General features: G+C 40.6%; 1 protein-coding gene across 3 annotated transcripts; it reads right to left on the bottom strand.

Annotated features, from left to right (window-relative positions):
* Positions 1 to 8488: 8488 nt before the first annotated feature.
* MGME1 (mitochondrial genome maintenance exonuclease 1) lies at positions 8489 to 16622 on the bottom strand. Of its 3 annotated transcripts, none has more exons than XM_037811545.1 (5): positions 16499 to 16622; positions 15217 to 15803; positions 11125 to 11344; positions 10129 to 10261; positions 8489 to 9738 (listed from the first exon to the last, which is right to left on the bottom strand). In XM_037811545.1, exons 2-5 carry the CDS (start codon positions 15722 to 15724, stop codon positions 9577 to 9579), a joined length of 1023 nt encoding a protein of 340 aa, XP_037667473.1. In that variant the 5' UTR covers positions 15725 to 15803; positions 16499 to 16622; the 3' UTR covers positions 8489 to 9576. The 3 variants fall into 3 exon arrangements, with proteins under 3 accessions (XP_037667473.1, XP_037667474.1, XP_037667475.1); XM_037811546.1 differs by lacking the exon at positions 16499 to 16622 and adding an exon at positions 16236 to 16431; XM_037811547.1 differs by lacking the exons at positions 15217 to 15803; positions 16499 to 16622 and adding an exon at positions 14954 to 15148 and having other exon boundaries at positions 8490 to 9738.
* Positions 16623 to 16759: the final 137 nt, after the last annotated feature.

Raw genomic sequence — 16759 nt, forward strand, 5'->3', positions numbered from 1 at the left:
GAGAAAGAAACCTCTGTTGGCACTTGTCTTTTTCTCTAATACCCTCTTTTTAATAAAGAGAGAGCAGGCCTCAGATTCAGCCTTGGTAGCAAGAGAACCGAGTTAGAATTAATAGCACTGGTTTCTTTTCTTTTCTTTTCTTTTTTCTATTCATGGCAAGAGATGGCTATTTTCCATTATGGCAGTGAGATAAAATTTGCTTTTGAAATAAATTACTTTAAATAGAAACAGGGAACCTATTTAAAGAAAAATGCTGTATAAGTAATAGTCCAAGTAGTCCTCAGATGTGGCAGAAATCCTGATGGTGGTACTGGACAGACTGAAGTTTAGGAAACACCAGTTTACCAATAAGGATTAAACGTTATCATTATTCATAATAACAATAAAATGGCTACTGTTGCACATTTATTATTTGACAGGGACTTTAAATTTATTTCTAATCTTGTGGGGAGTGATGGCATCAACATGGCAATATAAGATGTCCTCTGAAAAAACCTCCTCTGCGATTCAGTGAATAAAAGGACAAATCCCACTTGCTTAGAACTCTGGAGGAGGGTAGAGACTGGGGAAGGACTCCACAAATGCTGAATCAAAGAAATAGAAAAATATTGGGAAACTTCTAACTTGGACCTGCCGGTCCACTTCCCTCCTCCTCACTCTGTCCCACGCAGCTTGGGAGTTGCTCAAAGGCAGTGGCCCGGGTCCCTCCCTCCTCTCACAGGGGACACAGACTACACAGCCGCTCACAGCAGGGAGTTAGAACCCCACACATGTCCAGACACAGGAACCCAAGTCCACAGAGACCCAGGAAGGAATACAAGCCACTGAGGATGCTGCATACAAAAGGCCCCCGTGTGGGGGCGGGGTGGGGGGAGGACAATGGTAAAACTGGCTGGCAAGTGGTGAGCTCACTCAATCCCATTTCCATTGGCTGGGCCACCTAAATGCGAAACTGACTTTTCAGGAGTGACCCAGCTTTCTGGATTGACCCCATCTGGCTCCCTAGGGCAAGAAAGAAAACCTAACAGGTAAGAAACTGGAGGCAGAAAAGTCTCACAGAGAAAAAAAGGGGGGTGGGGGGTGGGAAAGGTTGAACTGAAAGATTGTAAGTCAAGAGGGTGTCACAATCGAAAAGAGTAAGGAAAACAGGGCACTGAGTGAGGAGAGAATTTAAGCAAATCGTAGAAGCTGGGGAGAAAATTCTCCACAAAAACAGAATACATCAAGATTTCTGGAGAGGGAACAGAGGAAAGGAAGCTTTCTCCTAGAGGTAAAACAATTACACAAAAAGTGCAACCCTAAAAATTGTACCACATATCCAGTGCAAGAATCAGACAAAGAAGAGCTGAGGAAACCTGAGCAGTTAAACACAGGCTATTCTAAAGGTCCAGAATAAACTGGACCAAGTGTCAAAGAAGAGCCTTAACACAAAGCCAATCAACAAGAAAACCCTACACAAGAGGGAGAAACTGACCTTCAGAGTTAACTCATCAAGAGAATCAGATGCCTAGACATCAGGGGAAAAAAAAAATTACAAGCCATACTAAGAAACAGGAAGATATGGCTCAAAGGAACAAAATTTCAGAGGTCACACAGGATTTGGAACAACTAATCAAAGAAGTTCAAACAAATCTCCTAAATCAATTCAAGGAGAGGAAGGAAAATATGCATAAAGAGGTAAAGGATATTAAGACAATGTGTGAGCATAAAGAAGAATTTGAAAGTATAAAAAGAAACATAAGAGAAATTATGAGTATGAAAGGCACAATAGTAGGGGCATACAACAGATTTGAACAGGCAGAAGAAAGAATCAGTGAACTAGAATGCAGGACAATTGAAATCATACAGTCTTAAGTATGTCTTACACTGCTTTAGCTGTCTGCAAGCTGCTTCTCCCTGCAGGACAAGTTCTGGGAGGGCAAACCTGACACATGTGTCCTGGTTCAGTCTTTCAGGCTCCCACTTGATAGATTAGTACCAACATGCAGACACCCCAGGATGTGCTTAGGTGTTACTCTGCTTCCTCTGGAACTGGGCCAGGGGTCCACAGTGGGAGCACAGGGTGGCACCAGGGAAGGAGTGGGAAAGGACTTGCAAGGATGCCATGAGCTTTGCCTACTGTTTTTCAAGTTGTGTTTTCTCGAGTCAGCACTTGTCCAGTTACTGCAACCCTTTAGCTGTTTTCTGGAGTTTTGAGGAAGGAGGCTTTGCCGGTTTTTACTAGGTGTTTAAAGATTCTGAGTGGGAACGGCACCCGGAACATCTAGGCTGCTATCTTGGTCAACAGGTACAATGTGACTGTGCTGTTCCTCCCATCTGGAGATGGAGTTTATTTCTCCACCCCTTGATTCTTGCCTTGGTTGTGTGAGGTTTTGGCCAATGGACACCAGTAAACATGATGCAAGTAGAGGCTTGAAAAGTGCTTGTGCACTAGGGCTTGTTCTTTTGCTGCTCCTGAGACCACCACTACCACCACCACTATTGGAATGAACCCAGACCAACCAACATGGGGCCCAGTCATCTCCATGGCCTCCTAGGCTAGGAATAGGCAAGGACAGATTCTTCCCCAGAGCCTTCAGAGGGTGCATGGTCTTGCCAACACCTTGTTTTTAGATTTCCAGGCTCCAGAACAATGAGAGAATAAATTTCTGTGGTTTTAAACCACCCACTTTGTGGTACTTTGTTAGGGCAGCCCTAGGAAATGAATATAGCCTCCAAAATACATCTCAAATTTGGCTCCTTCCCAGCATCTCCTCTGCCATCCCTTTGGTTCTCAAGCCATCATCGTCTCTCTTCTGGAACCAAGTCAACAAACTTTTTCTGTCAAAGTCCAGATAGTAAATATTTTAGGGTTTGCAGTCTACACAGTCTCTGTTGCAAGTATTCAGCTTTGCTGTAGACAGTAAATTGGACAAAAGAAGTCATGGACAATGTGTAAACAAATGGGTGTGACTGTGTTCCAACAAAACTTTATTGATGAACACCAAAATTAAAATTTCATATAATTTTCATGTGTCACTTTTGATTTTTTTCAACCATTCAAAAATGTAAAAACCATTCTCAGGTTGTGGGTTGTACAGAAACAGGCAGTAGGGTGGATTTGATCCAGGGTCATAGTTTGCCAACTACTGATCTAGACTAATGCAATAGCAGTTCAACCAGTTTCTTTGCTTCAACTCTTGTGCCTGCATTCTGCTCTCCAAGTATGGTAGTATGATCCATCTTCTTAAAAGGGAAAGGGAATCACTTTATTCTCCTGCTTGTCTCTGTCCTTCCACCCTACTTAGAATAAAAGCTAAACTCTTCCCCATGGCCTATTGAGTTTGACATCATCTGGATCTTCCTTCTCCTTCACTTCATCTTTTCTGTCTTCTTCCCTTTCCTTGCTGTTTTCTGGCAACCCCTGTCTTCTTACAGCTCCTGCACATGCCAAGCTCTTTCCCACCTCTGGGACTTTGAACTTTCTTATCTTTCAGCTGGGGGAGTTCATGTGGCCCTTTAGGCTCCTGGCTACTCCTTACCCTTTGTCACCCCTTGGAGGAGCCCTCTCTGACCACCAGTCCACAGTTGCACCCCCATCCCTGACTTGGTGATTCTGTTTCTTCATGGTACACATCGACCTGTGACTTTCTTACTCATTTGTTCACTTGGTAATTTTCTGCCTCTCTTCTAGACTGTAAACACCACCTGTCTTTTATCTCCAGGGCCTTGCGCAAAGCCTGGTACAAAACCGACACACAGCAAACGTTTGTTGGGTGAAGGAACGAATTAACCCCAAACTCACAAACCCATGCATTTTTCACCATCTCATTCTTTTCTGTACTGCCTAACAAGTCCCATTTTACAAGTCTTGATCACTGTCTTACTCCTCTAGTTCTACACATACCTTCCAAATGACTGAACTCACAAGCCAACCCATATGTCTTAGTAAAGGACTGGCTCAGACTAACCACAATGTTCTCTGGTGGGCCATTCTGACCCCCAGCTCTTTTTCTGCTATACTAGGGCAGGGACAGTTTCCCCTTTCTTGTTGTCCCTTCACTTTTCTCATACAACACTCTTCAATGTGGCTTCTGTTTATTTCTTTCACTTTCTTGACTCTGAATTCAAGATGCACCCACTTCTTTCAACTTGCGACCATCTGTACCCTGTTGCAATTATGTTCTGTAATTATTATCCACATTTTGGATTTTAAAAACACAAAAACAAAAACCAAACTGCTGATTATGGTGATGGGGAATGAAGCTTTCCCATTTAGGATAGTTCGTTTGACAAGCAGCACACATGAACTGAACACTTCACATGTGCCCAGAACTGTAGATGTTTCCCCTGTACTGCAGAGAGGATATACACACCTGGAAAAAGGCAGACTACAAGTAAGAACCAAAATGAGTGGTAGAAACGATATCCCCACAGGACAGTGGAGGGTGGGACTGTGTGCTGATTACAGTTCTTTCCAAAGAGGAAGGAACTAAAATTTGTCCTGTTGCCTATTCCGTTCTCAGCACTTGCCACACATTTTCCCATGTGACTCTTTCCAACAACACAGAGATCAGTGCTATCTGCAAATTACAGACGAGGAAACTGAGGCACAGACTGGTGAAGTGACTCACCCAGGACGGCAGCGTAGGATCAGAGCCCACGTCTGCCTGATTTGGAGGCTCCTGTGTTTTGCATGACACCCTCTTGTTTCCTGTGGAGGAGGTAAGACTTGAGCTTGGGGTTCAGATTCAAATATTTATAAGAGATAAGATTGGGCTGAACAAAGCAGGAATGGCAGTTAATTTACACAAAGGCATCAGCACAAACAACAGGTTAGAAACAGGCATGAGCCCAATGCAGTGGGACAGAGTCAGGCCTGGATGTTTCTCATCACAGTTGACCCTGGCTTGTTGTTTAGACTTTATTTTCTTTCTTTAGCTTTTACTGTTCCATTAATTTAATATCAGTGCTTATTTAGAGACTTGTTATGTAACATTTCAGCAATACTGCTCCTGTGTACACCCTTACCTTTCATGGAACATTTTTGTAAGGGTCTTTAAAAATGTACTCATGTTGGTGATGTGGTTTTAAAGGTCTTCATGGTAGCTAGTCCAAGGCCCTGATAAGGAAAGGTGTGACTAGGGGCCCTGGGACTGGCCTCACCCAGTCCTCTGAGACTCTCTCCTTACCACAAATACTTAATTTCATTTTCCTGGAGTGAGGGAGTTTGGAACCGCCTCTCCCACTGGAGATTTCATATTGCTCAAGCAAGCTGCGATCTGATGGCAGCTGCAGTGTCCTGCCAGTTTTGCAAATAGCCTTGTTCCTAATTTATCTCACGCCTCTTTTCTCGAAGTCCAGATTTGCTTGGCTATAAGAGGTGCCACAGGATCGTACAGAAGGGCTCTTCCTTCCTCTTGGACTTAGAGAAAACAGGCTCCATGTCACTGTCCTAGAAAAAGTGAGAACAACATTACAAACTGCCGAAAAATGGGGAGCAGATAACTAAAGAACTCTCACCTGGTTGCTCCAATTCAAATCAGACCTGTGTTAGCATCTAAAAGACCCGAATGACCCCAAGAAACGCGTAGATCCATCCATATTTGCCTTCTGTCACATGGTGGCAGTGTACTACTTCCACCACTAGATGGCAGACCTGTTTCTTTTTCAATTTTTTAAATGCAATTTTACCGAGATGTATTCACACAGCTTAGAAATCATCCGAAGTATACAATCACTGGTTCACAGTATCATCACATGGTTGTGCATACAGCCTCATGATCAAATTTGGAACATTTTCATTACCCCAGAAAAGAAACAAAAATAAAATAAAAAAGAAAACCCTAATCCTTCCATACTCCTCATCACCCTATATTATAGACCCATAGTGTTTGTGTGGTACATTTGTTACTGTTGGCAGACCTGTTTTAAAGCAGATTTTAATCAAGCAAAAGTGCTGTGCAAAAGAAAAAGTAAAAATTAACTGTTTTCATTATAGCAAGTTGTCCAAAAAAAAAAAAAAAAAAAAGCCAGAAAGTCTTAAAACTCTTACATTATGAATATGTGGGAAAGCAGGGCATTTTGGACACCAGTGATTGGAGTGTAGTTTGATACCACCGTTTTGGAGAGGAATTTGGCAGTCATGTTCAAGAGGTGACCCAGCAAAGGCACTCCAGATTTGATAATCTGATACTATAATAAGGAGAGCTACCATTTATTCTGTGCCACCAGGTGCCAGGCACTGTTCTAAGTGTTTTATAAGTATTAATGCATTTAATCCTTACAACCCTAAGTAGTAGTTACTATGATTTCCAGTTTACAAATGAGGAAATCAGGCACAGAAAGGTCAAGTAACTTGCCCAAGGTCACAGAGCCCTAAGTGGCAGAGCCGGCATGCAAACCCCACTCTCCACTCCATGGCATGTGCCTCATGTGTACTAGAAAATGTGAGCAGGGTGGTCACTGCAGCAAAATATGGTTAACCCAGCAGCCTCTTGGCAGGATGATAAAAAATGAGGCAAGGCTGCAGAGCAGTTAAAAGCAATCACTAGATCAGGAAGTGGTCAACACAGATAGATCTCAAAAACAAATGCTGAGAAAAGACGAGTACAAATAAAAAACATAGAAAGCAAAACTATATATTATTCATGAAGACAAGTCTATGTGGCAAAACTGATACACTGGAAAGATACACACCAAATTGATGATGGTATTTGTCTTGGGGGAGAGGGGAAAAGGATTAGAGAAACAAAGGTTTTTAATCTTTAATGTTCTATTTATATCTATTCTCTATCTATCTAATCATCTATCTCTATCTAATCCCTTAAGGAAAAGGGAAAACATTCAAACCCTAACCCAGAACATTCTTCTATGATTGGTTCTTCTCAGATGCATTATTCAACCTGACAACCACTATTGTCAAGAAAACAGGCAAGCCTGTTGCTCAAACAGGCACATCTCCCCAAAGAGGTACCCCGGACTTTCCTTCTGTAAGAGCATCTGTAGATTAGACTTCCAGTAGCAGCACATCTCTGTTTAACCTCCAGGCCTCTGCTGCTCTAAGAAGGAGGTTCTGTTTTTGTTTGTTTGGTTTGTTTGTTTTTAAAAAGAGAAGTCAACTCTGCTTTTCACTTCATAATTGACTAGTTTGTTTTTTTGGGGCACCCTTCTCCAAACAATTTAAGTGTTTCTTTAAAAATAAAAATTCCAACTATTGCTTTTTTTCTTTTTCTTTTTTTTTTTTTTTTTGCATGGGTGGGGTGGGAGTGGGGCAGATTATAATAAAACGTTTAATCGCTCAGGTGGAAAGCCGCAGTGATTAAAACAAATTACCCATCTCCAACTCCTTTTAAAGCTGCTAGGCAAATTGGTTACCTAGAAACACACTGACTTATGACTAATCTTCACCCTATATTTACCAGGGTCAAAGCATATAAAACCATAGGGATTATGTTGACAAATTTTCCCCTTAACTATATTAGGTTTACAGAGGTTAATGTTCTCAGATTATCAGGGTCTAAAGGTTCTGAGGAAGAGGCCAGGTGTGAGGGAGGAAGACATGAGAGCTTTGGGAAAAAATCGAAACTTGGTTTTCAGTGCCAGCCTGGAGCCTTTTAGTAATAGGTAGAATGGCAGAGGAAAAAGAACTGCCAATAGCTTTGATATGAATTGTCTTAGCCCTAAAGACCATAAGGTTAAGTTCTGTACTTCTGGGAGGAGGTCTTTTCAGAAGATCAATTTGTACCACCATTCCCCTTTTCTCCTTTCTTCTTCTTCTTCTTCTTTTTTTTTTTTTTTTAAAATTATCAGTTAGAGACTCTCTCCTTACCACAAATACTTAATTTCATTTCCCTGGAGTTTATTATGCCATATATCCCTTAAGGGAAGAGGTGATATCCAGAAATTAGTAACATAACTGTGACTCAATTTAGAAACTCCAATTTGGCTTTGTCCTCCTGTGCCTTAGCAGTGCTAACTTTTCACTGACTTCTCCCTCGGAGATGGAGGCTTCTCTACCCGATGAGGTCTTGGGAGCTCCAGGACTGTTCGGGGGACTGTACAGCATGCTTGTGCTACTCTTCATGCTGGCATTAGCTTGGGAGACTCTTGGTAAAAAGTGACAAATCCAAGGTGAATTTGTATTATTAAGCCAACAGATTAACTGTATTAAAATGAAGTTTTACTGGGTCTGGTCTCCCAAGCTCTACTGGCAACATCAGCTGGCATAGCATTTAATTGTCTCACTTGGTCTTCGATTTTGGAAATTACAATACATGCTGCTTGGAAAAAACACACACGGGCACAAAAGTGTACAGAGTCCCTAAAGCGGTATCCCTCCATCCTCCTCTCCTACTGAATCTTACTTTCCTTGCCAGGTGATGGGAATGGAGAGCATAGTGAGGAGGCCTCCTTCTTTATATGAATTTACAAAGTAGACAAACCAAGGCTATTGGGCCAGTGCTAAAATTTTAAATTTAGAAACAGAATCCAAACAGTTTCCAGGTTCAAGAAATTATCCTGTAAACATAAATTTAAAAAAAAAGAAACAAACCCAAAAGCTGCATTACTTTACTCTTATCTTGAATTTTATTTCTCATAAATAATGGCCAACGAAAGGGAAAAAGCAACGGTAGCAGCCCACTATTTCAGGACAGCAACTTAAATGCGAACAGACCCTCAGGGGAACCCCCCCCCCAGGGCTATAGTGGGCATTTACTCAAGTTTCCTGAACCCAGTGACAATCATAATTGTTAATAAAATCAATAGATTTTATTGTTGTTCCCCCACAAGTGAAAAATTCCACAGATTTTTTTCTATTTACATGATCCAATGACTCAAACCCGCATGTAGCTCCTAAAACATCCGCAATTAAGGATATAAGGATACAACTGAGGTCTTGCTACTTCTGGGGGTTATTTGGCAGAATGCCAAGGGGGCATTGCCAACAACATGGTGAATATGCTTCATCTTCCCAGGCCACAATGTTTGCTTGATGCTAAGTAAACACTTTATTTTTTCAAAAATCTTAAATGGAAGCCTTTCCCCAAATGAAATATATACAGAGCCCCAATATATAGAAAAAGTTTTAAAGAAACTGCACTGGCAGTAGTAAATAGTAGTTAGCTGATGTGAATTCTTCCTCCAGGCATGCCCTAAGGTTGAGTGTCACCCCTCTCCACCATGGTGTACACTCAGGGAAAAGAGAAGCATAGACCTCTGTGTGCTCGGCACACCAAGCCACCCTGCTTTGAATCTCTAATTCCAAAACTGGGCATCCTGCCTGGGACACAGAAGAGGCTGCAGGGGAGCAGGGAGTCACCAGAGCTGTGCCGATCCTGCTTGCCCTTTCAGGGACATAATAGTTGGAGGAAGCATACTTGGTATTTTATGTGCTTGAAGTACAGCTCTTTAAATCTAAACTTTTCTGTCCTGTCAGTTGTTTTGGATGCAATACATTTCAACAAAGTAACACTTCCACTCCTTAATGTAGCTTTCAGATTCCGTGGCACCTCCACTTGTAGATCACAGTAGACAGCAATGTATCTTCCCAAACTGTGTCAAAGTGTGGCAGGTTCCCAAACAGCCTCCTGACTTCTACTCTGGTTTCTGAATATTCTGGTTCTTTTCCTTCTCTATATATTCTTCTAGTCGAAGAAGCCACTTGGGCCAATACTGAGAACAGAGCTCTGGGTCCATGAAATGTGGGTGGGCAGGGGATCCGTCCTTATAGGCCACCACGATTAAGCCACACTGAACCTAAGAAGAAACAGAGGGCACTTTCAGTATTTCTACAGGAGGTCCAGATTTTATGTTCATTTCTTTCTGACTCCAGGACAAACACAGTCAGAACAAAAGATCTCAGTAATGATATCTCCTAATTCAATTTCTAAGATGGGCTGATGAAAAGCTGCACTAGGGTACACAAGAACATAATGAGGACAGGTAAGACACTGAAGAATGGACTGTGATCATTAAGGAACTGTTTTTTTTTTTTCTTAAAGCACAGTGGCGAGTGCTTTTAAAAGGGATAGAAGGACTAGGAATAGAGTAGGCAGTGGGATACAAATAAAGTAAGAACTGTAAGGAGTTAAGTAGCTTTAAAGAAGCACTGTGCAAAGCTTTTAAGAAGGGGCTCAGTGTCCTGACCTGAAAGTTATAGTTGGCATCATGGTTTATCGCACCAACGTATGCTACAACTTGCAGTGGGTTGTCAAAAGTATTTCGAATAAAAGGCTTTGGTTTTTCTGATGTCTTCCAGTCGATCACACACATCTTGCCCCTAGAGAGAAACCAAAGGAAGGCTTTTAGTTAATAGTTCAAACTGAAAAATTTTATTTAGGTTAACTTACATAGAGCTTACTACTTGTCACTCAATATAAACTGTTGCTTCTATTCTGCACTTTCCAAAAAGGGTCACCTATTACATTTCTAGACATATAGGGCTTTTCTCAGATGAGAGAGCACAAAACTGTTAGATGGTCTGAATACACCTGTGACAGTTTTCTTAAATTTAAATTTTAACTACATCTCCAAGGGTCATACTCAACAGATTTCCCCCCCATCTGTACTATTGCTCAGAGTCTTTATTTGGAATAGGGTACCTGCAGGTGACAGCTACTCTTGGATCCTGAAGTAAGTGAAAAACAGTAACTCAGCAGCAATTTTAAAACCCCAAAAAGCTTTCATAAACTCAGAGTTCCTATCTATGTCTACCACTGGCCTGGAAGCCAGGAAAAGGGATGATTTTCAGGGTAAATAGAAATGGTGCCCTCTTTAGGAAAACAGGAAACAAAATGCCGGAATCAAATTGGATCTTATGTTTGGTTCGCTGCCTGGGGTGAGGGGAGGAACAGGGACAGGCCAGAAAACAGGCCATCCCAGGGATACTGAAAAGTGATGACTTTTTTCCCACCAATTTGATTTTGAACATGAATTTACAAGATTATGTGGTTCTCCCCCACTGTACCCTACCCTTCTACCCCACACCCAATTTTTTCACCTATCACATACGTGTAACTTGAAAGAGGCAGAGGCACACCTGAACCAAGAGTTAAGAGAAAAAAGTAATGTTTGACAGGCACCATCCATCCCACTCTGCATTCATTTACCTGCACACTTCAATGGAAATGATTTAATACTTACTGATACTCAGCCACGCAGTCTAGCAGACCTGCATACTTTAGTGTCTCATGCTGAACGGCACTTTCAAGAGCTCGCACTCCACTGATATCTTTTAGAATATGCTGGACACTTTCAATGTAGCCAGATTTGAGGAGGTTTTCGTCTCTCTCTTCTAAGTTCCCTGGAGGTGACAGTATCTTTTCCAAGGCTTCATGGAACCGTTTCCCTTGTAAAAATGTGTCTAAAAAGAAAATCAGAGGAAAAGAAAAAAACAAAAACAAAAACTAGTACTAAAAAACAAATACTCTAATAAAAACTCTGAACAATAATATAAAAAAAATACACAATAGTTACCTTTGAGTGATAACCAAATTTCTGCCCCATGTGAAAGCTAAGAAAGTAGTTTAAAAAGTAAAATGGATTAAGATGAAGTATTTCTAGTAAAACTAAGCCAAAGCTAGTAAAATTGGAAGATTTGGGGACTATAGGACCATGCCAAGTTTATGGTACTATGTATTTAAGTATCCAATTTTAGTAGTTACCTGGTTGGGATAAAGACTCATTAGAAATGTAAAGAATTGTGCTTCTGTTCACAGTTCTCTTTAATTATGAAGCTAGGTGGATGAATCCTTTTACTTTTAGGATTAGTGACTGGCAAAGAATGAAAATCAAGGCACACACAAAAGAAAAACAATGAACTGGATGTTGTGGAATTTCAGGGGGAGGGAAGGAAAAACATGCCAACATTTTTTCTGATCTTTTTTCTTTTTTTAAGGGCTGGAAAAGCTTGAGACAGTTGCTTTGTCCAGAATTTTTTTCTCATGCATTTTTAAGTTAAGAAAAAGGAACACAAACATATTCAACAAATGCAATACATACTATATATAAGAGAAAGGAAAAGGGATGGTGCTGTGCTAAGCAGTGGCCTCAGTTTTCAAAACATTATTTTACTTAATTCTCAAATACAACAACTCTGCGCAGTAAGTATTGTACTGTACCTCCATTTTAATGGATGATGCCCTCCAGGCCTCAGCAGTGCTCTTAATTTGCCCCAAAGCAAAAAAAAATTGGAATGGCAGCCTGGCACTAGTCTGTGTTCTTTCCAGTCCACCACACAGCAAACAGCGAGGGAGGCAAACTCAGAGACCACAAACATCCTAAGATAGATGCACACCGAGTAGGAAATATACATGCTTGGAGATAGCCCCATGGAAACTGGGGAAAACAATCTCATTTAAAGATGTAATAACAAACCACATTATATTTTTCAAGTATTTTTCATACAAACTCTGAAATATGAGTTCTCCTACCATTGGCAGAAAATGGAATCACTTTGGGGAACTTACTTGGAAAAGTAAATAAAATTCAACTTGTTAACTAAGTTTACTCCAAATTTACTGGTTCAATTCAAACAAGAAATTTAAGACTGATAGAATTAAAACGTAGGGAGAAGAAGTGTAGTATTGCAGGTTGTATCAAGTATATTCACTCAATAAATTTAAGGAATGAAAGTGTAATGTGTTAAAGGAATTCATGTGCAATGCTTTCAATCCCAGTATATAAAGTACATTAAAAAAACTTTCATGAGTCTCCAATATTCTGATTGATAGAACTTGCAGGATGGCTGATACTTCAGGATTAAAAAAAATGAGTATTCTGCAAATAAATTCATCGCCCTCTCCCCGACGTGGGACAGGACCCCCAAGCTGAATGAGCCTTCCTGGCAATGTGGGACATGGATTCTGGGAATGAGCCTGACCCTGGCATGGAAGGATTGAGAATGCCTTTTTGATTAAAAGGGGGAAAAGAAAGGCAACAAAATAAGGTTTTAGTGGCCAAGAGAATTCAAATAGAGTCAGGAGGTTGTCCTGGAGGTTACTCCCATGCAAGCTTCACCTAGATATGCCAAATGACCACAATATGGTAAGCCAAAGTCAACATAGTCACGAAAACCTTAAAGAATACCCAGATCCCTGAGACTCTATAAATGTTTCACTCACTAAGTTTATTCGTCAGAAACTTAAATCCTTCAGAGAGCTCCTATGCCAGCTAAGTCCCAAAACCCCGAGGCAATATAGCCTCTTCAAGAACATCAACTAGATGTGTCCCCTTTGGTCATAAAGTCGACACCCCTTTTCGACATGAACAGGTTAAGGGTGGTCACTGCCTAGACATTCCTGAAGATCGGGAAAGTAATTAAACTAGAGGAAGGGGGAGCAACAGACAAGATGGAATTTAACAAAGGATTATGAATACTGAATCTTTTTATAATTTTCTTTTTCTTAATTGCTAGGGTATTAGAATAGTTAGAAGGAAAGAACTGAAATGGTGGAACTGTAACCCATAGCATCTTTTGAAATTTGTTCTATAGCTACTTGTTAAATTGTAATTTGAAAGCTATACCTTTTTTGTATATATGTTATATTTCACAATAAGGAAATAACTGAAACTATGGTACTATGACTCATAATAACTTTGGAAATTTCATATATATCTATTTGTTAAATCATACTTTGAAAGATATTACCTTTTTGTATATATATTTTATAATAAGGAAATAACTTAAAAAGTGGAATTGTAACCTATAATATACTTTGAAATTTGCTATTTGTTAAATTGCACTTGGAAAGTTATCACTTTTATGTATATGTTATATTCCACAATAAAAAATGATTAAAAAAAATGAGTATAGCAAAAAACTATAAAAATAAGCCCCAGCCCTTTTCACTATGATCAACTTTTAAATATAAATCAGAATGTCCTTGCAAATCTTTAAAAGGTAAATGAATAACCGAGAAACACAGCAGAGTTTTTACAATTCTAATCTAGATTAACAAGGAATTTGACTCTATGGAAATACAACCATTGTTTTTTCTGTTGGGGCTAGTGGAGTTCATCATCTTTCCAAGCAGAAATTCCTCTCCTTTATCAAGAGGCCACCACAGCACTTAACTTAGTGCCAACAGTACAGGACATATTTCTCCCCTATTGGTTTCTGCCTTTACATTTCTCATCAGTGATTTCAGGATTCCCAAAGCTGAAACTATCAATTCTAAATTCTAGCAAGACAAATAAAAAAATGGAACTAAGAAGAAGATGCCATTAAAAGGCTTTTTATGTTGCTTTTTTAGAAAGCAAATAGTTTGGTGGTTGTGACTAGTTAACTATTCTAAGAAATCAGTTGGCCCCTGCATATTTTCTTTGCCCCACAGATCTGAGAAATGCTATAATGGCCTAAGGCCTTGACCACTTTTGCCAAATTCATGTGCCACCAAATATTACTAATAAGAATACTAATTTTTCTTTAAAACATGTGACTGCAGGTTTAATGTGTTAAAATACACAGACATTTTTTTCTACAATGCCTGAAAACAGGCACATTACTCTTAAAATTTAAGTGTTTGTATGTTACTATGGGTACATGCACTACTCACTGGAAAGTACGAAGCTAAGGAAGAATCAATGGGAAATTTAGTTGTAACCAAAAAAGAACTATATAACCCTTATGGGACCAGCTATTTCTCTTGGGCAGTGGTCCCTCCTTTCATCTTGTTTTTGAATGGAATATTTTAAAGAAGTCTACTAAGTTAGGTCAAAATGAAACGTTTTTTTCCTTCAATTCCTAATTAAGAGCATCTGATTGTCTCAATTTGCCACAATCTAAATATAAATCTTGCATTCTGGCTTGCTGCTGGGGTCTTCAAACTTACCAGTCTCCACTGATAAGTACAGCAAGGGGGTATTTACTAGATTTTGGACAGAATATCCAATAAACAACTAGAATTCTGTTATCAGGTGACTGACTTTTTTTTCTGCAAAAGGGAAACAGGTAATTCCAATATTTACTTACAAATGAACTTCATGCATCATTTTGTCAAATTATTTGATCTCTTTGTATTTCAGTTTCATCCACAAAATAGGGATAATAGGACTTTTACTTCAAGAGTTGTTAATGAGGATCAAGGAAGTTAATACACCCTTAATGGGCTATGTAAGGCTAATTATTATTATCTGAGAGTACTGCTTCACTAGTAGGGTTATGTCTCATTCTTTAACACTGGTGCTCCGGATTCAAGAAAACATAGTAACCATACAGAACCAGGATAGAATTACTTGAAGTATATTCTGCAAAGCCGTCCTCTCCCAGTTGCAGAATCATCCGCTGCTTCCATCTCGCCAAACAGAAGATCTGTTGTGATGTCATGGTCTGTTGAAGGACCCGGGTCACACTTGGTATCACATTCTTTTTCAAAGGGATTTTCAACGGAATTGAAGGGTCACTTGTATTTGACTTTACACTTCTCTCTGGATTGAAGAGAGGAAGCCAGTTTCGTGGAACTCTTCCTTGATCATCTTGCGGTGGCGGCTTACACTTACTCACAGGCCCATAGAGTAAAGCATCTTCTTCGAATAGTGATTCTGGGGTCTGAGCATGGCCTCTGGACGACAAGATGGATTGTACTAAATCTGAATATTTATCTTGGTCCACTTCTTCGTAAGAGTTCACTTTTTTCTTCCAGTCACATGAAGAGGTAGTAGAGAAACCCACACAGGGGGCTGGTTCCACAGAAAACCCCTTTGAACTTCTAAGCTGCCTGCAAATCATCTGGAAAACCTTCATCTTTTTTTTTTTTTAATGGTCACGTCCCTCCAGTCTATTTGCAACGCCAAGTGCCTTTTATTAGTATTTTTTTGGCTTCCTATTAAAGAGAAAAGTCGTGTTAGATATCAGACGTGTTAAGTATTTGAACCTTCAAAGTGAAAGCTGCATCAGAATTGTATTCAATAAACTATGTCAACATATTTGGACAAAGCAATGCCCAAGAAATATTCTCATCACTACCAGAAGAACCAGCACTTATTAAATGCGAATTAGTAGACAGTTTGGGGAAAGACATTCCCGATCTTCACTCTGAACAGATGCGACGCCTCGGAAGGGAGGCGTGTGTGCGCGTTGAGACCCAGAGAAAAACAGAACCGTGAAGCCCTTACTATAGAAGCCACGATAGTGCAATAGTTATAACGATTAGTGATACTAGTTACGTTATATTAGTATATTAGTTATATATAACTGGTTATATTAGTTAGAATATTAGTGATTAATAGAATATTAATATTTAGTGATTCCCTACCAGGTTCTTCGCCAAGTATTAGGAATGATTTTTCTCATTTAATCCTCACACTCTCCTAAGTGGGCATTATTAATTTATTATTAAGAGCTTCCGCAGAGTCCTGTCACTCGCCCCTGGGCGGCGGTCAGAGGGGACCCCCATCGTGATCTGCGGGAGGTGTGGACTCGTGGTGGGGGCAGGACGCCTGTGGCCCCTCGGGCGGAAGTCGGGGTTCGGGAAGAGAAGACTTAAATAGAAGTCCTGCCCGCGGCAGGGGTCGGTACCTCAGAAGAGGCCAGGCAGGAATGCAGCGCCTTGCTTAATTTCCTGGGCGGGAGGAAACCCCCAGGACAGCTACTTTCAGGCGTCCCGCGCTTTCGAGAAGAGTTAGGCCCCGCCTGAGGCGCTGCGGCCCCAGCATGCACTGCGGCACTCACGCCCCGCCCTAGCCCCTATTCCACCCACTTGACACTCCAGCGCCCGGCGTGGAGCCCCGCCCCTCCGGCGGAAGCGCGGGAACCACCAAATCGCGTCCTTTTGCTAAC

The sequence above is a fragment of the Choloepus didactylus genome, chromosome 19 (assembly GCF_015220235.1).
Source record: "Choloepus didactylus isolate mChoDid1 chromosome 19, mChoDid1.pri, whole genome shotgun sequence".
Taxonomy (NCBI): Eukaryota; Metazoa; Chordata; class Mammalia; order Pilosa; family Megalonychidae; genus Choloepus; species Choloepus didactylus.